Here is a 27,411-nt window from a genome sequence, read left to right as displayed (position 1 = left end):
CTTGTATACCTAATCAATTAAAGGAAAATTCTAATTGGCGAGCACCACATGTAAAAAGATTATACACCCGAAGAAATAAATCGATAAATTTATAGTTTACCTTATTTCGAAAGTATACATAGCATATTTCATAACAGTTTGAAAAGATGATTCCTACAGCAAATAAATGAAAATTAGAATAGTAAAAAAGTTAGTGTTAGCTAAAATGTACTATAATTTTATATAAGTTGCAGGTTACGCTCTTCAAATGAATGGAATGGTCTGATCCATTAGAACAAAGGAAAAACACATGAATAAGAGTAGCTATGAGGGACCAATCAGGAGGCGAGCTTCTTCTTCTTTACAAAAACTTCAATATGCAGCAAAAAGGCAGGGAAAAACAGCAAAACATGACCCATAACTATGACTCATCATCATTAACCATATGTATCTTATCCTTGCATTTCTCAACTACAAAAATCATATTCTAAACCCTTATGACTTCAGGACTATAGAATCAACAACAGAAAATAAACCACCAACAAAATAAAGATTGATATTGCAAATCTGCCACTCGCACAGGCATAATTGAAGATTTGGAGACCGGAGTGGAGGCCCGATTATCAGCATACCAGTTGAGTTTACACATAGGGACACCGCCAACACAGGAAGCAAGAATCAATGACGGCTAATGACACCTTTACATCGAAATGGCCAAAACCCTCACCTTAAACCATGCAAAGAAAAGCCACTGGAAACCTATACCCACTTACGTATTGGTGGTATAATCATCAACGCCCGTACAAATCACTACTTGCTTTTGAACCTGTTAAAAAACACAAGATTTTATATGAACAATTACATTTTTTTTATAAAATTAAAACAGGTTTAGGTTGTAATCCACCACCCAACTATTCACTGTGTCCACAATTGGTCGCTAAACTTTTTAAATCAACAAAGAATATGTTATACGCAGTCATAATAGTGTATATGCAACAAATTAAAAAAGTTTAGTCAAAAATAAATCCATAGTTAGCAAATATGGCCACGAAAATAGGCAAAATAACGTATTTGAACCTAAATCCAAGTAAATACAATAAGTATTTTTCAAGTTTTCAGAATCTACTTTTCCAATAAAGATACGAGGTTTTGTCTAAGATTCACACAACAACAAAAGAATACCAGTCTTCCCTGCTAAATTAAAAAATCATATATTTAATTTAAAGGTGTACATATAGAAATATTACCATCTTTTTACAAAATATGTAAAAAATAACTTATATGTAAATGCTTGGTCCCTTCTTGAGTCTCTGCACTTTCTTCAAGATAGCTACTCATGAAAATTTAGAAGTATCATCAACCAAATGTTTTGGTTGTGATGGAGTCCTATAGATAAGTGAACGCAAGTGGGCGTGTGGTAATGAGAAGGCACCGGGACCTGACGGTTTCACGTTTAAATTTATCAAAAAATATTGGGAGGTTCTCTTGGGCGATATTGCAGCGGTCGTTAAATATTTTGAGAGTTATGGGAAACTGGACTCATCTTGCAACTCTTCCTTTATTTCGTTGGTTCCAAAAATCAAGGATCCTCTTCTAATTAGTGACTATAGACCGATAAGCCTTATTGGCTGTGCCTATAAAATCATCTCCAAAATTCTATCGCTGAGACTAAAAAATTAATGTCGTGGGGAAATGCATTGACGAGGCGCAATCGGCGTACATTGAAGGTCGAAACATATTGGAGGGGCCCCTGGTTGTGAATGAAGTTTGCTCCTGGGCAAAAAAGAATAAAAAGAAGAGACTTCTCTTCAAGGTTGATTTTGATAAAGCCTTTGATTCACTAAATTGGGATTTCCTGGACTCAAATTTAGAGAACATGGGATTCGGCAACAAAATAAGAATGTGGTTGAAAGGATGCCTTGTTTCCTCCAAGTCCTCAATACTTGTAAATGGCTACCCAACTGAAGAATTCTCTATAACCAAAGGGGTCAAACAAGGCGATCCACTTTCTCCGTTTCTGTTTATTATAGCAATGGAGGGTCTCAGTGTAACGATGAAGTCGGCGTGTGAACTAGGCATCTTCCATGGGATTAAATTGCCAAATGGTGGGCCAACACTCTCTCATATGCTATATGCGGACGATGCTCTTTTCTTGGGGGAATGGTCGAAGCAAAACATTAAGAACCTATCATGCATCCTACATTGCTTCCACGTCGTATCGGGGCTTAGAGTTAATTTCAATAAATCTAGAGTATTTGGAATTGGTGTCGACACTCAGGAGGTGGCAAATTGGGCGAGACCTTTAGGATGGGAACCATCCTCCCTTCCTTTTACCTATCTAGGTGTCCCGGTTGGAGCCAATATGAAGTTGAAGAAACATTGGAAGCCGATCATAGACAGATTCAAAGAAAAACTCTCAAAGTGGAACTCTAAAAATCTATCCTTTGGGGGAAGATTGAACCTCATCCAATCAATCCTTGGCAATCTCTGAACTTATTATTTATCTTTATTTATGGCTCCAGAAGGTGTCATTGAAAATCTTGAAAGGTTGAGGAACAGATTCCTATGGGGTGGTTCCGATGAAAGGAAGGTTATTCATTGGATTTCGTGGGATAAAGTGACAACTCCTAAAGACTAGGGTGGACTTGGTGTTGGCACTATAAAAGCTCTGAACATATCCCTCATTATGAAATGGTGGTGAAAACTTAGAACCAAACCTGGTCAATTATGGTCAACAGTCATACACAGTGTGCATAATCTTCGTTCCAAACCTGATGTATGTTACTCGATGAAGACTTTACCCGGGGTTTGGAACAACATTGCAGGTATAAAGAATGACCTCATGAAAAAGAACATCCCCGTCTGCTCGGTGCTTTCCAAGCATCAAGATCCCACAGGTGAAAGCTGGAAATGTAGCTTAACTACGGACGGTTCTTATTCTGTGTGCGCCCTGAGGAATAAATGGGACTATAGACCCCCTATTATTGATTCTAACTTTCAATGGCTTAATGAAATTCCACTGAAAGTATCATGCTTCATCAGGAGGGCGCAAGTGGGCAGAATTCCAACCGTAAGTGAATTGTCAAAAAGAGGGGTATATGTGGAATCACTAACTTGTCAGATGTGTGAGGAGCTTGAAGAATGTCCAGACCACTCTCTTGTGGTATGCTCGTATGTTGCGAAGATCACGGAGGGGTACTAAGTTGGTGCAAGGCGCAAGGTGGAAACTTTCATAAGGTAAACGAAATTTTAGATTTTGCTGCCAAATGGGGATCATGTTCCAAAAGAAGAAGGACGTTTATGGCCATTTGTTACTATATGCTATGGTCCATTTGGAAAGCAAGGAACGACAAAGTGTTTAACAATAACCGGCTGCCTCCTGATAAAGTCATAGATATCGTCAAATCTATGAGCTTTCTTTGGGTGAAAAACAGGGGTAAAAGAAAGGAGTTAATATGGGCAAATTGGTCTCAATGCCCGTTTTCTTAACATGTATTTTCCATATTTTGATGTTGTTTTATTTCCGTGTTGTTCCTGTTTCTGTGTTTCGCCACTAATTCTTTGTGGCTTGTACTGTTATTTTCCTGTTTTTTCTTTATATTATTAATCTATTGGCCGGTTCCAAAAAAAAAAAGATAAGTGAACCCAAAAAGAAGCTCTTTTACTTGAATTCTTTTCCTTTTAATTTTTCCTGCTGTTAAAGAACACTTCCAACGATTTCACATCCAATTTTACCACCAACAACTTTGTTTTACACGGAGATCAGGTGAACATTAATTGGTATAAAATAAGAGATACCTGCCTATACTGAGTTTTCATTTTCCTCTTGCAAACGTGAAACTTTGTTCTCCGGTTCATGGGTATAAGCCTATCCAAGCATATAGAACTCTTTTTTTTAATGATCGTGAACATGCAGCAGAGTCCATGTTCTTCATCATTCTTTTTTGCCTCGTTTCTATTCATCCATCACATCTCAAAGATGCAACTATTTTCTTGCTAGCAATTATGTATCAGAAAGAAAGAGTCCCCATACAAATAAATTAAAGATAAAAAATAAAAAGTAAAGCCCTGATTTTGAGGAAGACAAAGCTATAACTTACCTGTAAACTGACGCCCTTGTTTCAGGAAGAATGAGATGAGTGTTGGTTAGATATAAATTTCGTATATGGACAACGTTTCCGATGGAGAAGACGCAAAGTGGTGTTGATTTCAATAGAAAAAAAGGGGTGTGTCGGTGGAATCACTTTGCCCTAAAAACTGGGGACTTCACCTGAGACGTCAATTCGAGGATCTGATGTCGATAGATAACAACAACGGAGGTGAGAGGAGAAGCAGAAGCGGAAGTTTCTAAGACAAATGAAGAGTTGTGAGAGGCAGTTATCGACATAGCGATGTGTCAATTGACAGATGATTTACAGAATTGGAAGGAGAAGGGTAAGAATCGCGTTGAAGGGATGCAGAAGAAAAAAAGTGGTGGAAGCTCTATCTGATTGAATACAATGGCGGTGGGAAGAGATACAATGAATAAGCAACGACAAAAGGGGAAGAAGACATGTATATGTTGTGTCGGAAGTTGACGGTGGTGGAATAAAGCAAGTTTTTCCAGAAGTTGGAACCAACAGAAAAGAAAGCAAAACCTCAGTGTCAAAATAACGAAAACTTAAACTTCCGTGGCCAAACATGAAAGAGAAAAAAAGTTACTGTTCCCGAACTTTTTAACAATTAATAGTATATATAATTTAATATAATGGAAAAAACCAAAAACCGATATATGGAAGAAAAACTAATTTAAAATAAGGAAAAAAGAAAAAAAAATATTGAATTATTGAAATGTATTGTCTAATTTGTTATTTTTATTTGTTTATTTCTCTTTTAAATTTAAATAAATAACTTAAATAAATAAACAAATAAAATGTTGGCAAGATGGTTGAGAATAGGGTCAATGTTTCAAATGAACCATAAACAAGCTCGTTTAGAATGTTGGCAAGATGATTCGTTCGATCTTGAATGTACGAATCTTCATCAAATATAACATGTACAGATCCCTCAACGATTTTCTTGAAAGATTGAATACCCTGAAAGCTTTAGCTTCACTTGAGTATCCTAAAAAGAATCCTTCATCAACCTTTCTTTCAAAATTTGAACACTAATCATCAGCCTTTACTTCTGATTTAAGATATAGCAAACACACCCAAAAACATGAAAATAGGACATATCAGGCTTTCTCCCTTTTAGCAGCTCATAAGCAGTTTTCCCATGATGCTTCACAATGATGGACCTGCTTTATGTGTAACATGCTATATTGAATGTTTAGCCTAGAAGGGATAGAGGTAGACCAGCTTCTACATGACGATGTCTCAAAATCTTGTCAACACTATTATCAAACCCAATGTTCCAACTCGTCAAATGTTGTCGAACATTGAAAAACTCTTTTGGGACAACAAAGACTCTCATATCATGCAACTTGAGAGTAAGAATCAATCTCTCTCTCTCTCTCTCTCTCTCTCTCTCTCTATATATATATATATATATATATATATATATATATATATATATATATATATATTTGTGTGTGTGTGCGGGTGACATGTCGGTACATGCGTATTGCTCGAAAATTCAAAGCATAGCCGATCTTCTTGAGAACCTTGATGCAGCCTGCAAGACTTCCGATAAGCACCTTGTGATTCACACCATAAACTACCTCTCCACATGTTTTGACAACAACGCTATAATGCTCCACCGTCGATTTTTGTTTCCCACGTTTTCTGAAACTCAATCCACTCTACCCTTGGAACACTACTAAAAACCTGACGTAGAGTGACGGAATTTGCGACGGATTCTGTCAATAGCTAATTAGTGACAGTTTACTGAGGGATCAGCGACGGAACCCATAAATATTTCGATAAAAAAATTGTAGTATTTTAGAAAGGTATTACTGAGGGATCAACGACGGATTATCTAAGATTTTATCGACAAAAAACCCTCCCTCGCTTAACTGTCGGGAAGTAAAACCTCCTAGCCAGGGAACAGCGACCGATTGCAAAAATTAGAGGCCTTTTTTTTCTAGACCCTCGCCAAACCCTCGCAGAAGATCTATGCCTCCTTTTTTCCATTCCCCACTTTTCTTTCTTTTCTTGTTCCCTTGTTTTATTCTCATTCCCTCTAAATCCTTCAAAAGGCGAACAATTTCCTCCCAAAGCCCTAAATGACCGTCGAGTCACTCATCCGCCCTGGAAATCGCCTCCACCATAGTCAATCTGCATCGCTCCTCTTTGAAGCCTCTGAAAGGAAAACCTAATCGGAAATCACGTCCTTGTTGGCTTTCCTCTCGGTCCGTCTCCCTTCCTTGTTGACTCGCCACTTAACTCCTATCTAACGCCTTTTGATCTATTGGTTCATGATATGCTATTGATTTAGATCGTACAACTACTCAACAGCAACAGCGGCATTGATCACCAGCGGTGTCGATCACCTGATAGGGTAACGGCAACGGTTCTGTTGGTGGTCTGGAACACTTTGAAAACTTTTAGTAATTACAAAAATTGCTAAAACGAAAACGAACAACGAAAGCAAGAAATCGAAAACGCACAACGAAAGCAAGAACGGTGGGTAGCAGCAAACAACTGAAATCGGCAGCTCCAAAATGTTTGAAGGTTCCAAAAATGATACAAGCATCAATCCTCAATGTTAGGATGCTATGGATTTCAAACAATCAGTTCCATACGCGCTTCTCTAGGTTTTTGTTTTCTCTATTACTAATCCTAAATCGAACATTGATCCTAATCTTAGCTAATTTCCCAAATCACTCGTAAATTTTAGAAAAACTATAGTTTTGAATTAAGTTTGGTCATTGTGTTGTGTTTAATTTTAGATTTATGGATTGTTAAATCCGTCATGGACTTCTGCAAATTTCCGTTGATTTACTTTGGTTCTTTGCATTCGATTGCAGGTAAATCAACTTACTACAGGCGAAGATTAAAAATAAATCTTAAAAAACTTAGGGTACACAGGATGACAAATTGAAAATCATTACCAACTCTAAGCTTTTGGTAGGACTAGGAGGGGTAAAATAGTCCAATAAATGACTTTAGCATGTAAGTAAACCTATAAATTTATTTGGAAGTAACTTGGGGATTGACTATTTCACCCTTTTGATACAAATGTGATACTTCAGATAAACAGCACAGAGAACAGGTATTTGCTTCATGTAGCTCTTCGTGCTTCAAGGACACAACTATAAACAGTAATGGAAAGAATGTTGGTAATTAATTATAATCTGTTATCACCATTTTTTTTTACTATTCTTACTTAATAGTCAACTCAAAGTCAACTAAATAAAATCCACTCTTCTTTTCTCATTTTTATTTAGGAGAGTATTTCAAACCTTGTATGGATGGTATGGAGAATGAAAGTCACTCTGATGTAAGTGTATATAAATCCGTACATCTTTTATCAGTTTTGCAATCTTACTTTCTCTTCTTTAAGTTTTTTTTTTTAATTCTTTCATTTTGTAGGTTGCTAATGTTGTTTTAAGAGAATTAATATTGGCTCATCTTGATACAATCATGATAAATTTAATCTGCTAATGTGAGCCATTCTCATTTCATCGATTATTCACTTTATATGGTGAGAATTTTGGATTTCTTTGCTTTGAAAGTGTTGGCATGTGTTTTTTTTGGTTGCCAGCTTCATGGTGCAGAAGTTTTTCTCTTTTATTTATCAGATCTCTATACCAGACAACCCTGATTCATTACAAACTCAGGAAGTTCTTCTGCCAGGTCACTTGGTTACAATATATGTTAAGGTAAAAATCAACTACATTTATTTAAGCATACATACATTTTGAAAATATGGAAGAGTAGACAATCTTTTCCTACTCATTTTCAGGAAAAGCTTCAGGAATGGCTGCTAAAAGCTAAAAAACTACTTCAAGATGAAGTTGATAACAGAAAGAAAAACTTTGAGTTTGGAAGTTGTATGTTCCATTCCATGTCACTCTATAGAGTATATTCTAAATTTTTGTTTTTATAATTATAATTAAAATACATATATTATAAAAAAAAAAGGGTGGTGGTTTTTACTTTTTACTTTTTAGCCATGGAAGAGTGAAGCAGAAAGATCAAAAGTTCTTGAAGAAAAACACAAGCGAGGGGAAGCAGCTAGACATATACTAAAATCAAAGAAATTCCTTCCAATAACAATAATAATAATAAACGAAAATTAAAAAAGACAGAATTTCTTTCCAATAACAATAAAGGTACATGCCAAAAGTCAAAACATAGAATAAAACTGTCATGTCATATCATGTCAGTATATTCTAATTTTTTGTTTCAATAATTAGGTAGAAAGAGACAAAAGTTATCCAACAAAGGGCCATCTCGAAGTAAACAACCAACTCGAACGCCTAAACAAAACAGTACAAGTGCTCGCAAGAGGTTACCTATATATATGAAAAAGACGGAAATGCCCTTTCGAGCGGACCCAAACTGTTCGATATATCCTAATCATCATCACCAACAACACGAAGCATCGTTGTTGCCCGTTCCTTATGACCACATTTCTTCATTTCCTAATATGTTCCTGCTAGGGGTCCCGCGTTACACTGTTGGACAACTACCTCGACGGAATCCTGTCATGTATCCGTATCAGTATCAATATCAGTATCAACCACGTGGTTACCATCATTACACCATATGAATTACCTATTCATATTTGATTGTTTGAAGTCAATTTTGAAACAAGTTGTAACAAGTACAATTCTTTTTACTATCTTTTAAACAAATATCCAAAATATTTGGAAGTCAACTTTACTTATAGATAAACCAAATATTTTGTTGACCTGTTTATTTCTTTTTTCCAATGGGTTCGATTGAACGACTCATTTTAAATTTCAAAGTTTATATAAATTAAAAAAAAAGGTTTTAGACTTGTTTAAATAAGTTGCAAACTCAAGTAACCGTTCAAAATTAAAAAGAACACACAATTACAACATAATTGTTAATAAATTTTTAAATTTAAACTTATAAGCAAGAGGTTGTAATTGTGTAGGAGCCGCGTTTCAAATGGTAATAGTTATGTGAAAATGAGTGAAATACACTATGTAAGATACATTATTATACTTATATATACCTTAAAAAACTTTTATAAAACAGATACTTATTAAGTACATACAAAACGTTTTGTGTGCATAAACATTTTTAAATGCAAAATTGTTTCTAAAGTTTGTCAATTTGTCAAGGTTAAAAATAGGTAAAGGAAGATCAAAAAGGTTGGGATGTGGAAATACAACTTGCTTAAGTTAATATAGTCCCACATGATCTACTATCCAATTACTTCATTCTTATTGAATTTGGACATGTGTACCAAATAAGCAAAGAAAAATCTCAAAAAGATAAAAGCTTTATTTATTGGGTTATTGTCACTGTAGTTCAACCATCTTTCCTATATTGGTTAAAATGGTCCCTCGTGACTATTTTTTGCTTTTAAAGAGCTTATACTCGTAAATGACCGGTCAATATGGTACTTTAACCCACAATTGAAGGTAAAACAACTGTTTGACTTGCCAACTAAGCAGGACTCAACATTGACTTGGACTAGTGCACTCATCTTCCACCTAAGCCTCCAGTTAACCCTCATTAACTTGCCATTATTGCTACCAACTCACCAACCACCCTTATAGGACAAGGAAGCGTCGGTGGTGGTGGCATAAAGTAGCTTCACAAATTGTTGGGGCTTAAGCTAGTAGAAATCGATACCTTTTTACCCTAATAAGCCAAACACGATTCCGACCAACACCCTAAATCTGTTAATGTCGGCTCCACCACCTCCTTCACCTGACTCGATAAATTCTGGAGAGTTTCTCAACCTCAACGAACTGCATATCAATTTTTGCGACTGTGGAGACAAGATTGCTGCCAACCAAATCAAGATGCAGACACTCAAAGATCATGTTGGTAAAGATTTCATTGTGTGTCGTGTTGATCACATTTGTCTACATCACAAGTTAGAAGATCATGAGAGGAATTTAATAGCGATTGTGGTGGTGATGGGCGGCGTCATGGTGGCAATGCTTGGGAGTTGGGATGATGATGGTTTTAAGATCATAAATTCAATAACCAATTGAGTACCAAACACCTTCAAGTTTTTTTAAATTAAAATGAAATCCTAAATTTTATTTTGGTAATTATTATGATTATATTTAAGAATTAATAACCGCGATATACAAACACCATGTATTTGGATATTTAAGTGTGTGATATCATTTTTGTTATTTGGATTTTCAACTTATGTTCAGATGGTTTCATTCTCATAATATAGTTGTATGTATTTATATGTGATGTTAACATTTTTTAAGAATGTCTCAAACTTGAATCTGATATATCTAAACAAAACTATTACGAATGTTTAGGATTAATATTTTTTTGTATGTATTTTATATAATTATAACTATTATTCAATAATCGGCTAATGCTACAAAATATTCTATGGCTTTGGTTTTGGAGTATGATAATGATTGCGTTTGTTAACTGTTCTAAAAAAATTGATTAAAAAATTCGACTAAAAAAATAATATAGAAAACTGAGAGAGGGAAATATGTCCAAACTCACGAAATAAGTATAATAGACAAACTAAAAAAAATTATTTTGTTATCAAAAAATATCAAATTAACATCAAACTTTTTATCAGCGGTAATAATAACATTTTTTATAAATAATATATCAAGTTTAATGATATAATATATATCCAAGATAAAATTTGATTATATCTTTTAGACAAAAATAAAATTTTACAATTCTTCTTGGTTATATTCACTCAAAAGATAATAAGATTAGATAACATTTTTTAGTTTATACATGTATACTTTTTTTTCAGTGTAGTCAATAAATACCTTATATATTTAATCTTGAAGACTATAACCAATTTTAAAGTTAAGTTTAGGTCTAAAATGGAAAAAACTATAAAATATAGGGTCTTTAATGAAACAAAAATACCTAATTTACCTGTTGGTGACCTGCTAGGGTCTAAAATAACAAGTAACAGGTAAAAGTTGGGTCTTTTTTGGAAAAGAAAAAAAATTATAGGTCTAAAAAGAAAAAAAAAATCAAAATATAAGGTCTTTTATGGAAATAACCCAAAAATGTAAGCACGTTCATTTATAGGTGAAAAAGAAAGTACATTGCTATTATTGGTAAAAAAGAAAATTTTAAGTATGTTCCTATTATTGGTAAGATATAACTGGAAGGTATGCTGACCTCCGTAAAGATATTTATCCAAAGTTATGGCTGAAATGTCCTCGTAAACAAAAAATAGTTGGTGATTATTCAAGCAATATCCCAAGAGTTTTACAAGGTTGGGATGATTGAAATCTTCAAATTTGATGTCCTTCTGCACAACCAAATTGCTCACTTAAGAAGCTAAAAAATAGCACAATGCATGAAAAATACATGATGCTAATTCATTATGGGATTTAAAGTTATTCCCACATCATCATCATTTCAAAGATTGGATGTACCTTTTGTGTTGAAATCTCCATCTTTCTAACATGCATTGGTAAACCAACACCATGTTTTGTTGGCGCATATGTCCTTTCATCAACCCAACCTTTGTAAATGTATTCATTTAAAGCTGTGGATTCGTCTTCATCTTTGAAACCATTTGTTGCAATCACCAACTCATCATACGTGAAAGTTCTGAAACTTTGATTTGTAATGACTTCATTTGTAGTATCAAGTGTGATTACTATTTGTTTATCGTGAGAACTGAAATCAGATTTGTTTTCTATTGCAGAATCAACTTTGCCTGTGAAAAAAGATCTAAGCTTGTAAATGAATCCATCTTCTTCAATATTATGATTGGTGCAATCTCTTTCTAGTGATAGAATAGACTCGAGTTTCACCACAACCTCCGCCATGGTAGGGCGGTGTTTTGGTTGGGTGTGTAAACAATGACCTGCTATGCTTGCAAACTCCTTCAAGCACTTTCTGGAGATTTGTCCGATTAGTCGCGGGTCAATAATTTGATTGAGTTTTCCTTCTTTGATTTGCTGTTGAGCCCAAGCTGCTAAACCCCATTGCTCTTCATCAAGGGTTGAATCTACAGCTTTTCTTCCTGACAACACTTCAAAGAGTACAACACCAAAAGCGTAAACATCAGATTTCATTGTCAATTTTCCTGTATAGAAATAGCACGGATCCATATACCCAAATGTCCCTTTCACAGCTGTGCTCATATGTGTTCGTGTCTGATCAATTACCCCAACTTTAGCCAATCCGAAATCTGAAATTTTAGCTGCGAAGTCTGCATCCAACAAAATATTGGAGGTTTTCACATCACGATGTATGACTCCATGTTGAGTTGATGTACCCATGTGAAGGTAGTCTAATCCTCGAGCTGCCCCTACACATATCTTGAGTAGTTGTAACCAGGATAAAGAGGAATCCGGTGAGCGAAGATGATCTTCAAGTGTTCCATTCGGCATGAACTCATAAACGAGGACCATCTCTTTTTCTTCATAGCAATAACCAATTAAGGATACGAGATTACCATGTCGCAGCTTAGAGAGGACCTTGACTTCCGACTCAAATTCATTGGCTCCTTGATTGGACATGGAGTGCAATCGTTTGACTGCAACTTCGGTCATTGACCCGATTTTGGAACATTTATACACCTTGCCGAATCCTCCCCTGCCAATGACTAAAGCCTCATCGAAGTTTTGGGTTGCCGATTGAATCTCAGAAAGAGTAAAACGTTGACATGTCTGGTCTGGGAATATGAAAGAGGAGTTGGTATCTTTGATAGGTGTGGGTAACATCGTCGTTTAGTTTCTCCTGATCGGACCTTTGATTCTTCACAATATCTCTTGTATCCAGAAAAGAGCTTCAGAAGTCCGGCAGTGAACGGGATGATTTCGTCTGGTTCTTGTGCTGCTAGCGGATGTCCGACCATTGACTTTGTTTGTCTTCATCTACTTTTTCTTTTTTTTTTTTTTTTTTTTTTTTTTTTTTTTTTTTGGGATTGGAATGGAAGCAAAATACTTGTGAATTCATTTTAATTTTCAAACCTTTAGAAAAACAAATTACACAATTGGTCCCTCTAGATTGTTAAAACTCGCGTGTTTATGAAAACCTCTATGCACTTGGTCCTTGAGGTTTGTAAGCATTGCACACATGGCACAAGTGTATTTTGTTTTTTAGTAGAGGTGTGCAATAAAGCGCACAAACCGCATAAATCGTCCGCACCGCATCAAATCGCACCGTATAATGCGGTTTAAAACACTCACAGTGCGGTTTGCGGTTTGTACTTTGTTAAACGGCATTATATGGTGCGGTTAGTGGTTTACGATTAAAAAATTGTGGTTTAAACCACACCGCATTGATAAAACTAGTTAATGATTATATATATATATATATATATATATATATATATATATATATATATATATATATATATATATATATATATATATATATAAGTTTAAGTTCTATAGAAAATAAAAAACCCTAAAAAAATCCTAGAAATCACAAAAATACATAAAAAAAATACCTAGAGATCACAATTTTTTTAAAATTTTTTTTATCAAAAAATCGCAGGTTTTTAAATAAATTCGCTGTTTTTTTTTTTTTTGAATTTTTAATTTTATTTTAAAATTTTGATTTTTTATTTTTTTCAACGAACTTATTAAAAAACCTGCGATTTTTTTATAAAAAAATTAAAAAAAAAGTTTTGTAATCTCTATGTACTTTTTTATGCATTTTTATGATTTTTAGGGTTTTTTTTTCCAAATAACATTCCCTATATATATATATATATATATATATATATATATATATATATATATATATATATATATATATATATATACACACACACACGAAAATATTTTGACAGGTATAACGTTTATTAGTTCAATTCATCCTAAAGTAGTGGCATTATCCTAAATTTTTGAAATGTAATAATATTTCTTTAAATTTAATTAATACAAAATTTAATGCAGTGACCATTATTTTAATCGTCAATATGTTTTCATAATATATATATATATATATATATATATATATATATATATATATATATATATATATATATAAAGTAGTTAAAGACCATAATTCTATGACCACCAAAATTTTTAATTACCACTTAGTAAGCTGTTAGTGACAACAATGATAGTATTGTCATTAAATTTAAAGTAAATAATTAGTCGAACCGCAAAACCGCATAAACCTCTCGCACAAAACCGCATAAAACCGCACCGCATAATGCGGTTTTGCAGGTTCGCGGTGCGGTTTGCAGTTTCTAAATAACTCAAACCGCATATGTTGTGCGGTTTGCGGTTTTGGCTCTAAACCGCACCAAACCGCACCAAACCGCACCGCGCACACCACTAGTTTGTAGTACGCCAATGTTCACCTCCTTTATTAAAAAGTAGGTGTGAAACTCATATATTAAATGAGTTTATCTAAAAGAAAAAATAAATATGAAATTAAGATGATAACTAAGATGTATTAATTTGTTGTTTAAATTACAATAGTCATTTGAAAAGTTTAAATTTATAAGAAAAATGAGAAAAATATTGAATTAATAAAATTAAAGTGTTTTTTTTAATTTAAACAAATAAACATAAGAAACTAATGATGTTTTCATTTATTAATTTTGAAATTAGAAAGAAAATCGCTTAATGAAATTATTATGCATTTATTATTAGAGTTAAATACTATTGGAATTTAATACAATGGAAAAAACCAAAAACCGATATATGGAAGAAAAACTAATTTAAAATAAGAAAAAAGAAAAAATATTGATTTATTGAGATGTATTGTCTAATTTGTTATTTTTATTTGTTTATTTCTCTTTTAAATTTAAACAAATAACTTAAATAAATAAAAAAATAAAATGTTGGCAAGATGGTTGAGAATACCGTCAATGTTTTGAGTAATTGGCTCAGTGAGAGTGTTAGATGAACCGTAAACAAGCTCGTTTAGAATGTTGGCAAGATGATTCGTTCGATCTTGAATGTACGAATCTTCATCAAATATAACATGTACAGATCCCTCAACGATTTTTCTTGAAAGATTGAATACCCTGAAAGCTTTAGCTTCACTTGAGTATCCCAAAAAGAATCCTTCATCAATCTTTATTTCAAAATTTGAACACTAATCATCAGCCTTTACTTCTGATTTACGATATAGCAAACACACCCAAAAACATGAAAGTAGGACATATCAGGCTTTCTCCCTTTTAGCAGCTCATAGGCAGTTTTCCCATGATGCTTCACAATGATGGACCTGTTTTGTGTGTAACATGTTATATTGACTGCTTTAGCCCAAAAGAAGGATAGAGGTAGACCAGCTTCTACATGACGATGTCTCAAAATCTTGTCAACACGATTATCAAACCCAATGTTCCAACTCGTCTGTAAAATGGTATTTTCTAGAATGAAGAAGTTTGAAGAAGAAAACTTGTATATATCGACTTTTACAAACAAAAGATACAGGAAATATATACACAAATATGGGAAACTAATTCTAAACTTATGGCTAAAATCTATGTCAATCTAGCTAATCAAGGATAATTACAATCTCCAAAATATGCAAAGAAGATAATATAATATTTCTAATAATCCCCTTCAAGTTGGAGAGTGAAGTTCTGAACTTCTAACTTGGATAAAAAAAATCTTCAATAATCCCCTTCAAGTTGGAGCGTGAAGATCTTGAACTCCCAACTTGTTTCGCAACAATTCGAATTGAACTTTACCCAATGCCTTTGTGAAGATGTCTGCCAATTGTAGCGTTGTTGGGACATACGAAGGCTTAATCATACATGCTTGTAATTTGTCATGAACTATATGACAGTCGATCTCCATGTGTTTTGTTCTTTCATGAAACACTGGGTTTGCTCCTATGTGTAATGCGACCTTATTATCACAATATAGGGTTGCAGGGTATGAAAGAGGAACTTTTAAATCTTGTAAAAGGTATCGTAACCAGGTTAATTCGAAGCATATATTTGCCATTGCTCTGTATTCAGCTTCTGCTGATGATCTTGAAACATTTGTCTGCTTCTTGGATTTCCATGAAATGACTGAGGTTCCAAGAAAAATACAATATCCAGAAACTGATCGTCTTGTAATGCAACAACCTTCCAATCTGAATCACAGTATGCCTTCAATATAATATTATTAGAAGAAGGTAAAAGTAATCCCTGACCCGGAGTGCCTTTTATGTACCTTAGAACTCGCATCGCTGCATCCCAATGTGGCTTGCGAGGTTCATGCATGAATTGACTTAGGGTGCGAACTGAGTATTTTATGTCCGGTCAAGTAACAGTTAGATAAATCAATCTGCGAACTAACCTTCTATATCTTGTTGGATCATGCAATTTATCTCCACTTGTTAAGTTTAATTTTAAATTTTGCTCCATTGGAAATTTTTTTGGTCTGGAACTGTGAGACCAGAATCCTCTAGAATATCAACAACATATTTCCTTTGTGACATAAAGATACCATTCTTTGAACAAGAAAATTCAATACCTAAAATTTTTTTTAGGTCTCCCAAATCTTTAATGTTAAATCGCTTGAGTAAACATTATTTAAGACGTTTTATTTCTTGAGGATCATTACCCGTTAAAAGAATGTCATCAACATAGATGAGGATGGCTGTGAAAGAGTTACTTTGTGTCCTGGTGAAAAGAGAGTAATCAGCCTTTGATTGGGTGTAACCGGCCTTTTGAATAGTATCTGAAACTATGGAGAACCAATTACGAGACCCCTGTTTTAAACCGTATAGAGACTTATTGAGCCTACAAACGATATTATTTCCTTGTTGTAGAAGACCAGGAGGTGTTTTCATGTAAACAATTTCATGTAAATCACCGTGAAGGAATGCGTTTTGGACATCCAGTTGATATGTAAACCAATTTCTTGCAGCAGCAACAGTAAGTAAGCAACGAAGCGTTGTGAGTTTAGCCTTCGGAGAAAATGTATCTTTATAATTAATCCCTTTAACTTGTGTGTAGCCTTTAGCCACCAAACACGCTTTGTATCGCTCGATAGTTCCATCTGAGTTGTATTTAATTTTGTATACCCAACGACAACCAATAGGTTTGTGACCCGTAGGAAGTGGAACTAGAGACCAAGTATTATTATCCTTTAATGCCTTCAATTCTCTAGCCATGGCTTTTTTCCAATGAGGATGACAGACAGCTTCATCATAAGATTGAGGTTCTGGTTGTGCTATAATGTTGGCTAAAAAGGTAAGATGAGCAAGTGAAAAATGCAAGAATGACAAATGATTAGAAAGAGGATACCTGATCCCTTTACGAGTACTTGTGCAAGAGGTTGAATGATTGGCTTGAGAAGGCATGAAGTATGTATTGTGCCATGCAGGGGTATTTTTGTTACGATTGGAATGTCGTAGAGGAGGTGGTTCAGGAATGGAATGGGTAGTGTCAGGTCCATTTTGTTCAGTGTTGGCATTGGTTGTATCAAGACAACTTCCACTATCATCTATTGTATCTGATGGATTTGTAGCATCTGATGGATTTATAGTAGGTGAGTTAGAAGGGTTTGCTGATGAGATTGGTGATAAGGGTGTTGGCTCTGCTTGTTGTGGTGATTCAGATGTAATGTTCATTTGTGGGGTCATATAAGTTTCATCAAAGCCTAGGTTGGGAAGTAATGGAGAGGTGGTTTCTGTTGAGAGTGAAGAGAAAGGGAATATATGTTCATAAAACCTAACATCTCGACTAATAAAGAATTTCTTTGTAGCTAAGTCATACAATTTATAACCTTTCTGTCCATGAGGATAGCCAACAAAGATGCATTTTGTTGCATGAGGATCAAATTTATGCTTGGGATGTACTACTGTGGCATAACATTGACATCCAAAAACACGTAAATGACTAAGGGATGGAGGCCGGTTGTATAGAGCTTCAAAAGGTGTTTTGTTAGATATCACAAGATATGGGAGACGATTTATAAGATATACCGCAGTGAGAACATACTCTCCCCAAAAGGTAAGGGGAATATTTGACTGAAAACAGAGGGACCTAGAAACATTGAGTATGTGACAGTGTTTTCGTTCAACGAACCCATTCTGTTGGGGTGTGTAGACACATGAGCGTTGGAACTCAATACCACTAGCATGAGATAGTGGTTGCAAGGGAAGGAATTCTGTCCCATTATCTGTTCGTATGGCTTTAACAGTTGTGCAAAATTGAGTTTGGACAAATTTAAGGAAGCATTCTAAAAGATGGTGTGTCTCTGATTTGTGTTGCATGAGAAATACCCATGTACATCGACTAAAATCATCTATGATTGTAAGAAAAAAACGAGCCCCTGAATGGGTAGGAACAATATGTGGTCCCCAAACATCACAATGTAAAAGATCGAATGTATAATGAGTTGAAATTGAACTTGTAGGAAAAGAAAGTCTTGTTTGTTTTGCCATAGGGCATACATCACAATCATCACTCAATGGAATGTTACAATCTTTATTGCAAGGCAAAATAGAAGATAGCAATTTAAAGTGATCAATGGATGGATGGCCAAGACGTAAATGCCACAGGTTAGCAGGACGAGACACTTGGAAGGAAGAAGGTGTTTTGTAGTTTGGAGACATGTGATACAGACCTCCATGTTCTTTACCCGAGCCAATCATCTTTCTTGTAGCCAAGTCCTGCAAGACACATAAATTTGGGAAAAGCATAACACAACAGTTCAAAGCTTTGGTTAATTTGCTGGCTGAAATCAAATTTAAATTAAAAGAAGGCACACATAGGGCATTTTCAAGTTGAATATGAGGGCTGAATGGAACAGTTCCTGTATGTGTAATGGGTGTTGATGCACCATTAGGTAAATTAACACAGGGAACAGAAGAGGATTCGAATCAAGATAAAAGATTTGGATCTGAAATAATGTGATCAGTAGCGCCACTATCTAATATCCATGGTTTAGAAGCAGCGAAGTTAACAAAAACATTTGGTATAGACAAACCTGCAGCATTTGCAAAAACATCACCATTAGCGGGAGATTGATTTTGTTTTAAAGCAGATAGAGCTTGAGATAGTTGTTGAAGTTGATCAGATGTAAATCCTTGTAACATGTTTGAAGAATGATTCTTAGTTTGTGATGCTTCTGTCATATTAGCTGTGGGAGGATTGTTTCGGGCACCACTTCTTTGTCCACGAAGTTGATGTGTTTGAGGTGGTTTACCATTCTGACTTTTTGTTCCGTGCTTCATTCTACATCGATACTTTGTATGACCCCTTTTATCACAGAATTTGCAGTGGAATTTGAGGGTGTGACATTCGTTGATTGTGTGTCCAGATCTGTTGCAATGGTCACATATTTTATCTTTGAATTTTTCATGGGTTGTTCAATTTTGAACAGTTGCAGCAACAGAGAAGCTTTCAGTTGGTTCTGAGGCCATTTGTCGTTGAGTTTCTTCTTGAATTATTAAAGAGTATGCTTGATGAACATTTGGTAAAGGAGACATCATAAGTATGTTTGATCTGACGGTTTTGTAAGATTCATTGAGGCCCATGAGGAACTGCATAAGTTTGTCTTCTTCTCTCTTATCCAAATGTGTTTTCATTTTATTGCAAGTGATAGGGGTGCGATGTGCTTCAAGTTCATCCCAAAGACCCTTAATTTTGATGAAATAAGAAGCAACATACATGGTACCTTGAGAGATAAAGGCTATAGACTTCTGAATCTGAAAAATTGCAGGGGCATTCTTTTGAGAAACTGATCACGAAGGTCTTCCCAGACTTGTTAAGCGGTTTTAGCATGAATCACACCTTGTGCGAGATCTGATTCAACCGAGTGTGTCAACCACAATAAGATCATAATGTTGCATTGATTCCACGAGGCGAATTCAGCCAGTTGGTCTGTTTCTGATGGCATCTCTATCGATCCATCAATGAAACCAATCTTGTTTTTTGCAGTGAGTGCGTGAATCATTGATTTACTCCAGGATTGATAGTTGGCTCCATTCAGCTTTATTGGAACAAGCATATGTTCTGGTTGATCTGAATGATGTACATAGTATGGATTTGATGGATCCATGTTGATAGGCTTGGGATCAGTGGATCCTTGTTCTTTGTTTGTCATGAAAGAAACGAGGAGCGGAAGATAGGTAGTACCATATCAATGCTCTGATACCATGTAAAATGGTATTTGCTAGAATGAAGAAGTTTGAAGAAGAAAACTTGTATATATATCGACTTTTACAAACAAAAGATACACGAAATATATACACAAATATGGGAAACTAATTCTAAAATTATGGCTAAAATCTCTGTCAATCTAGCTAATCAAGGATAATTACAATCTCTAAAATATGGAAAGAAGATAATACAATATATCTAATATTGTCAAATGTGGCCGAACATTGAAAAACTCTTTCAGGACAACAAAGACTCTCATATCATGCAACTTGAGAGTGAGAACCAATCTCTCTCTCTCTCTCTCTATATATATATATATATATATATATATATATGTGTGTGTGTGTGTGTGTGTGTGTGTGTGTGACATGTAGGTACATGCGTATTGCTCTAAAATTCAAAGCATAGCCGATCTTCTTGAGAACCTTGATGCAGCCTGCAAGACTTCCGATAAGCACCTTGTGATTCACACCATAAACTACCTCTCCACATATTTTGAGAACATCACTATAATGCTCCACCGTCGATTTTTGTTTCCCACGTTTTCTGAAACTCAATCCATTCTACCCTTGGAAGAAACTCCTTTTAATCACACTCGAAACACACCACCACACCACATGAACAAAATTGCTCATCTCCAACAATCATTCACAACTCCTCGACCAACAATCACAATCAAAATAACCACCGAAACGATCATCGACAGCTGCCCCAAAAGGACCGCCGACAACAACATCAACAAATCGGCAGCAGTAATAGCGAGCAGGTGCAACCTACTTTTCTTACATCACAATCTGCTCAGCCATATGGTTGGATCATTTATCCACCTCCCGTCCAACAACAGTGGACCACTAGGCCTAACAGCTCCCTTTGGTCCACCGTAAATCATCGACAACAACAAGGTCTTCTTGGCCCACCTTCTGAACAATTCTCAGCAGCCCAATTAGCAGCATTTCAGGTCATATTTCAACAAATTCAGCAGATCTAAAGACTACATGACACATCCTCCCTCCATGGGAATGGTTTGGAGATCAACAACCCACCTCCCTCCTGCAAATATTGTTTTACATGTCACTTCACAAGCCAATAAATAAATAGATAATGGACACGGGAACTACCGATCACATGCACACGAATGAAGGTATACTTGAAACTCTTAGTTATAATAGTAATTATCATTTGGTTTTAGTCGGTAACGGGTCCCCTATTTCTATAACTAAAACCATACATTCTTCTTTTCCTTTAAATAACTCACATCGCCCACTTCACCTTCATAATATTCTTATCACACTCGACATTATAAAATATCTCTTTTAAGTTCGTAGATTCACTCGTTAAAACAAGCTTTTCATTGAATTTAACGAATTTGGTTTTACTGTCAAGGATTACAGGACCAAACAACCTTTAATCCGATGTGATACCTTTAATCTGATGTGATACATCTGGTTCTTCCATCCACAACTCAAGTCCACGTTTGTGTAAGCCGCTCTCTCTTTGGCACCAACGTCTTGCCCACCTTGGCAACAAAAACATGTTAAACTTCCTTTTTCTGTTTCAAAAAATATTGCTTCCAATATGTTTGATATTCTTCACTCCGATGTTTAGACTTCACCCATTGCTAGCATTAGTGGTTTACGATACTGTATTATCTTTCTTGACCACTACTCTCATTACCTTTAGATCTACCAACTAAAACAAAAATCTAATGTGTTTGCTAAATTTCTATTATTTTCATAATACATCAAAAACCAATTTGGTAAAACCAATTTGGTAAAACCGTCAAAGATTCCACTGTGATAATGGAGGCGAATATAACAACAAACAATTTATTGACCATTTTGCTACTCACGTAATTCAATTTCGATTCTCATGCCTTCACACCTCCCAACAAAATGGTAAATTGAAATGAATATTGCATACAATTAATAACTCAGTTCGTTCCCTTCTTTTTCAAGCTCACATGCCTCCCACCTATTGGGTGGAATCTCTTTACATTGCCACCCACATACTAAACATTCTTCCCCCACCTCAATTTAGAATGACATACCTCACTTTCACCTCTTCCAAATTCACCTTACATATACTCACCTTTATGTGTTTGGTTTGCTATGTTATCCTCATCTCATCACTCTTCCCAAACTATCTCCTCGTTCCTCTCCTTGCCTTTTCCTCAGTTACCCCACCAATCACCGTAGTTATCAATTTCTTGATCTTTCGTCTTGTAAAATCATCATCTCCCAACATGTCATATTGATGTAGCCAAAAGCTACAGGTAGACAATTAGCAGCGAAATTGTCAATCGCTTGAAACCCAAGGGCACTATTGTGTGCCTGACGAAGCAAATTGGGAGAAAAACGTATCTCTACTCTTTCTTTGATTTTAATCAAGAACGAAAATCAAATAAAGAAGTAATAATAAATAATAATAATAATGTGATGTTCACGCCATTGACAAAGTATTTAAAAGGCTATTCATACTAATCCTAACAGAATCCTAATTTGACTAAAAAAACTTTCATAAAATTGGATAAAGACTAAAACAAATAAAATAATAAAACTTTGGCTTCATTCTTCCTGGAGCACAATCCGGCCAAAAGGGTATTTCAGTAATTAATACCACATCATTCTCCCCTGGTTGAAAAAGAACTCTTCCTCGAGTGAGCATCAGGATATAATGGATCATCGGGTCTAAACTCGGTCAAATCGGCCACATTGAATGTAGAAGAAATAGAATAGGATTCGGGAAGGTCAATGACATAAGCATTGTCATTAATTTTGCGAAGTACCTTGCATGGTCCAACCCGCTTCATCTTGAGCTTGTTGTATGTCCCAACAGGAAAACGCTCCTTGCGTAAATGGACCATAACTAGATCCCCTACCTTGAAAACCTTTTCTCTGCGATGTTTATCTCTTGCTTCTTTATACTTCGCGTTAGAAGCGGCAAGCCGTTGTTTAACTTCAGACTGAACAACTTCTACCTTGGTCGCGAGATTCTCAGCAGCCAAGTTATGACCAGGGAGTTTAGGCATAGGAACCAAATCTAAAGCATGCTTAGGCTGGCATTGATAAACCACCTGAAATGGAGATTTTCCGGTGAAAAGGTTGACCATGTTGTTGAAGGCAAACTCAGCTGGAGCTAAGAACTGATCCCATTGTTTGGGGCGATCACCACAGAGACACCGAATCAAATTACCAAGTGTTTTATTGACCACCTCAGTCTGTCCATCGGTTTGAGGGTGGGAAGAAGTACTATATTGCAATGTAGTTTGAAACAGATGCCAAAGTGTACGGCAAAAGTGACTAAGGAACTTGGTATCGCGATCAGAAGTAATGGTAGAAGGCACCCCATGCAAGCGTACAATTTCTCGAAAGAACAATAAAGCAATATTGGAAGCATCAGCGGTTTTCTTACATGGAATAAAATGTGCCATTTTAGAAAATCGATCAACCACAACAAACACTGAATCGTTCCCACGAGCTGTACGAGGCAATCCAAGCACAAAAGCCATGGAAATGTCTTCCCATGGACCGTCCAGAACAGGCAAAGGCATGTATAACCCTGTATTTTGAGATTGCCCTTTGGCGGTGAGACAAACAAGACATTTAGCAACAAAACGCCCTACATCTTTGTTAATATGTGGCCAATAATAACGCTCTTCAACTAGAGACAAAGTTTTATCTCTCCTGAAATGACCACCTAAACCACCACCATGTAACTCCTTGATAAGTTGCTCGCGTAATGAAGTGCGCAGGATACATAGGCGGTGATGATAGAAAAGATAACCGTACAATTTGGACATGGGGGGCGCGATCGGACCTGTCCAAATCTGTTTAAAATCATCATCTTCCACATATAAATCCTTCAAATTGTCAAAACCAAGAATATCAGTTTTTAACGTAACCAACAACTCAGCTTGTCGACTCAATGCGTCTGCCACCCTGTTTTGGGAACCGGACTTATGTTTTAATACAAAAGTAAAACGCCGAAGATATGAAACCCAACGCCCGTGCATACGATTTAACTTATGTTGGTTGTTAAAATACTTTAAGGCCTCGTGATCGGTAAATAAGACAAACTCCTGATGAAACAAATATTGCTCCCAGTGTTGAACCGAACGATAAATAGCATAAAACTCTAACTTGTATGTCGTCCACTTTTGTCGTGCCTCGCTAAGCTTTTCACTAAAGAAAGCAACAGGTTTGTTCTCTTGTGATAAAACTGCTCCAATGTCGATAATTGACGCGTCACACTCCAAAGTAAAAGGCTTATCAAAATTGGGTAACACAAGTAAAGGAGTCGTGGTTAACTTTTCTTTGATGAGTTCAAAACTTTTAGTTGCTTCTTCTCCCCACTGAAATTGACCTTTCTTCATGCATTGAGTAATAGGCGCCATGATAGAACTGAAGTTGCGCACAAATCTCCTATAAAAAGTTGCAAGCCCATGGAAACTTCGAACTTCACCTACGGTACGGGGCACCGGCCACTCATGAATAGCCCGAACCTTTTCTTCGTCAACTCGAATCCCAGAAGCTGTGATAATAAAACCCAAAAACAACAATCGATCGGTCAAAAAGTTGCATTTTTTAAGATTGAGATAAAGTTTGTTGTTCGCTAGAGCAGTGAGAACTTCCTTAAGGTGTACTAGATGATCACTCTCTGACTTGCTATAAACAAGAATATTGTCAAAGTAAACAACTACGAATGTCCCAAGAAAAGGTTTCAACACTTGATTCATTAAACGGGAGAAGGTACTTGGTGCATTAGATAACCCCGAATGACATGACCAACCATTCATAGAGTCCATCTTTAGTCTTGAAAGCTGTTTTCCATTCGTCACCTGGTCGAATACGAATTTGATGATAAACGCTACGCAGATCAAGCTTCGAAAATACCTTTGACCCCTCCAGCATGTCTAACATATCATCAAGACAAGGAATAGGGAAACGGTAAGCGATAGTGATTTTGTTAATGGCACGACTATCTACACACATCCTCTAGCTTCCATCTTTCTTTGGAACTAACAAAGCCGGTACAACACAAGGACTCATACTTTCACGAATCAGCCCTTTTTGTAACAAGTCTTCTACCTGTTCCTGCAATATTAAATTTTCTTTTGGGCTCATTCGGTAATGCGCCAAATTAGGTAGTTTTGCCTCTGGAATAAAATCAATCTGATGTTGTATTTCTCGCATAGGGGGAAGTGTCGCAGGTAGCTCCTCGGGGATCAAAGATCGGAATTTTCCAGAAGAGGAACTAATTTTTCAGGAATTTTACTACAAACGCCGTCTTGTATCGATCCGGTCGCGACGATGGCAAAAATCACTTGTTCCCCTTTGATTTCTTCCTCAAATTCTCGATGTGACATAACTACTAAATTCTTTCTAGCTTGTCCAGTTTGAGTGATTTTCGGTTTATTAGATTCACTTAAAGGAACTAACACCATTTTAACCCCATCAACTTTAAATGAATAGGTGTTGTCCTTCCCCTTATGTGTGGCATTGACATCAAACTCCCAAGGTCTGCCTAACAAAATATGACAAGCATCCATGTCAACTATATCAAAAATTACCTCATCTTTGTACTTGCCAATAGAAAACGAAATTCGGCAACGCTGCTCAGTGACACGAATGTCGCCAACAGATTTAATCCATCCTATCTTATATGGAGTAGGGTGCTTTTCTGGTTTTAAATTCAGTTGCTGCACGATCTCTCTAGACACAATGTTCTCAGTACTTCCACTATCAATAATCACATCAAAAACCTTTTGATGAACAAAACAACGTGTTATAAATAAATTATGTCGTTGAGACGTGTTTTCAGGTAGCTTAGATGAAAGCATAATGTGCCTCATAACACATGTTTTTGCTGAAGATTCTTCATAAGTAGGTTCCTCTGCTGGAAAACACAACTCTGCATCTTGTTCGTCTTCATAGGGATAGTCATCATTACCATCTACTTCTTCTTCTTCGTCCTCCCTTGTCGTTAGGCCAACCTTGCCTGTAGCAGCCCTACAATCACTAGATCTATGCCCGTGAATCCCGCATTTAGAACACTTGCCATTGACAGGGCGAACATAAGGATTGGTTGCTTTCGTGGCTGTATTTGATGAAGACGCCACACTCTTCCCACGCTATATGGGTGTCAGCTTGGTAACGGTCACCTGGGTTTCTGTGGGCTGGGAAACAAAAGTAGGTGGACCGGTAGTGAGGCAATTCCGATTCGAATTCCAAGCACGATTGGTCTTAGTGAGTTGATTTTCAGCTCTAATTGCCAGATTGAAAGCATCATCTAAAGTATAAATAGGAACTAATGAAATTTTATCTTGGATGGTGGGCTTAAGGCCATTGATATAACGTGTGACTTGTTGGGATTCAGTCTCGGACAAGTCGTTTTGTGAAGATAGCCTATGGAACTCAGCTGTGTAGATTTCTACTGTTCTATCTCCTTGTGAGCAGCTTTGGAAGAGGTTAAACAATATTTGATCATGATTAGGAGGAAGGAATCTCCTACACAATTCTCGTTCCATACGATCCCAGTTAGTGATAGGAAGTTTACCTTGACGTTCGCGGGTGAGCTGAAGATTCTTCCACCAAGCTTGAGCCCCGCCTTTGAGCTTGTAAGCAACTAATGTGACTCGTTTCTCTGGAGGTATCTCGTAGAATTCAAAGAAATTTTCGAGTTCACTTTTCCAATCCAAGAAGTCCTCAACGTTCATTGAGCCCGTGAACGATGGGACATCCTTGGCTCTCTGTTTGTAATCGAAATCTCGGTTGTCTCTACACTATCCAAATCTCCCTACTCTTGCTTCTTCCTCTCCACTCTCTTCCTCGATGTCAGAGTCATCACTCAAACGACCCTGTTCCTGTTTCCTGAGTCGATCCCTTGCTCGATTTCTTGGCTGGAATCGCTGATTTGGAGGCTGATTACCGCGGGCGAAAATTCTATCATCGATTTGTACAACCGGTGGGACTTGGGGGCCATGTACCTGGGTCGCAAGAGTAGTTAAGGTTTCTGTGATTTGTTGAAGGGTACGTTGGAATCCTTGAAGAGTTTGTTCCATCCGTTCAATTCTATCAGGTTCGTTCTTTTCTCCCGCCATCGAAGGGGCTCTGATACCACCTGATGTAGCCAAAAGCTACAGGTAGACAATTAGCAGCGAAATTGTCAATCGCTTGAAACCCAGGGGCACTATCGTGTGCCTGACGAAGCAAATTGGGAGAAAAACGTATCTCTACTCTTTCTTTGATTTTAATCAAGAACGAAAATCAA

General features: G+C 36.2%; 1 protein-coding gene and 1 long non-coding RNA gene across 6 annotated transcripts; one reads left to right on the top strand and one right to left on the bottom strand.

Moving 5' to 3' along the window:
* Window positions 1-72: 72 nt before the first annotated feature.
* LOC145097619 (putative serine/threonine-protein kinase PBL22) lies at window positions 73-12,963 on the bottom strand. 5 transcript variants are annotated; one of them, XR_013704441.1, is made up of 3 exons: window positions 4,080-4,585; window positions 3,778-3,975; window positions 73-805 (listed from the first exon to the last, which is right to left on the bottom strand). XR_013704441.1 is itself a non-coding variant. In XM_079035219.1 (3 exons), exons 1-3 carry the CDS (start codon window positions 12,788-12,790, stop codon window positions 771-773), a joined length of 1,467 nt encoding a protein of 488 aa, XP_078891345.1. In that variant the 5' UTR covers window positions 12,791-12,963; the 3' UTR covers window positions 73-770. The 5 variants fall into 5 exon arrangements, 2 of the variants coding, with proteins under 2 accessions (XP_078891345.1, XP_078891346.1); XM_079035219.1 differs by lacking the exons at window positions 3,778-3,975; window positions 4,080-4,585 and adding exons at window positions 11,232-11,364; window positions 11,492-12,963; XM_079035220.1 differs by lacking the exons at window positions 73-805; window positions 3,778-3,975; window positions 4,080-4,585 and adding exons at window positions 8,200-8,608; window positions 11,232-11,364; window positions 11,492-12,963.
* Window positions 6,122-7,915, top strand: LOC145100743 (uncharacterized). The gene is made up of 5 exons (XR_013705232.1): window positions 6,122-6,715; window positions 6,929-7,073; window positions 7,154-7,240; window positions 7,349-7,401; window positions 7,494-7,915. It is a non-coding gene; the product is annotated as an uncharacterized LOC145100743 (long non-coding RNA).
* Window positions 12,964-27,411: the final 14,448 nt, after the last annotated feature.

This window comes from Lactuca serriola, chromosome 4 (assembly GCF_051521515.1).
Source record: "Lactuca serriola cultivar US96UC23 chromosome 4, Lser_US96UC23_V15, whole genome shotgun sequence".
NCBI classification, from domain to species: domain Eukaryota; kingdom Viridiplantae; phylum Streptophyta; class Magnoliopsida; order Asterales; family Asteraceae; genus Lactuca; species Lactuca serriola.
The sequence above is the reverse complement of the archived record's forward strand: the minus strand, read 5'-3'. Positions and strand labels throughout refer to the sequence as shown.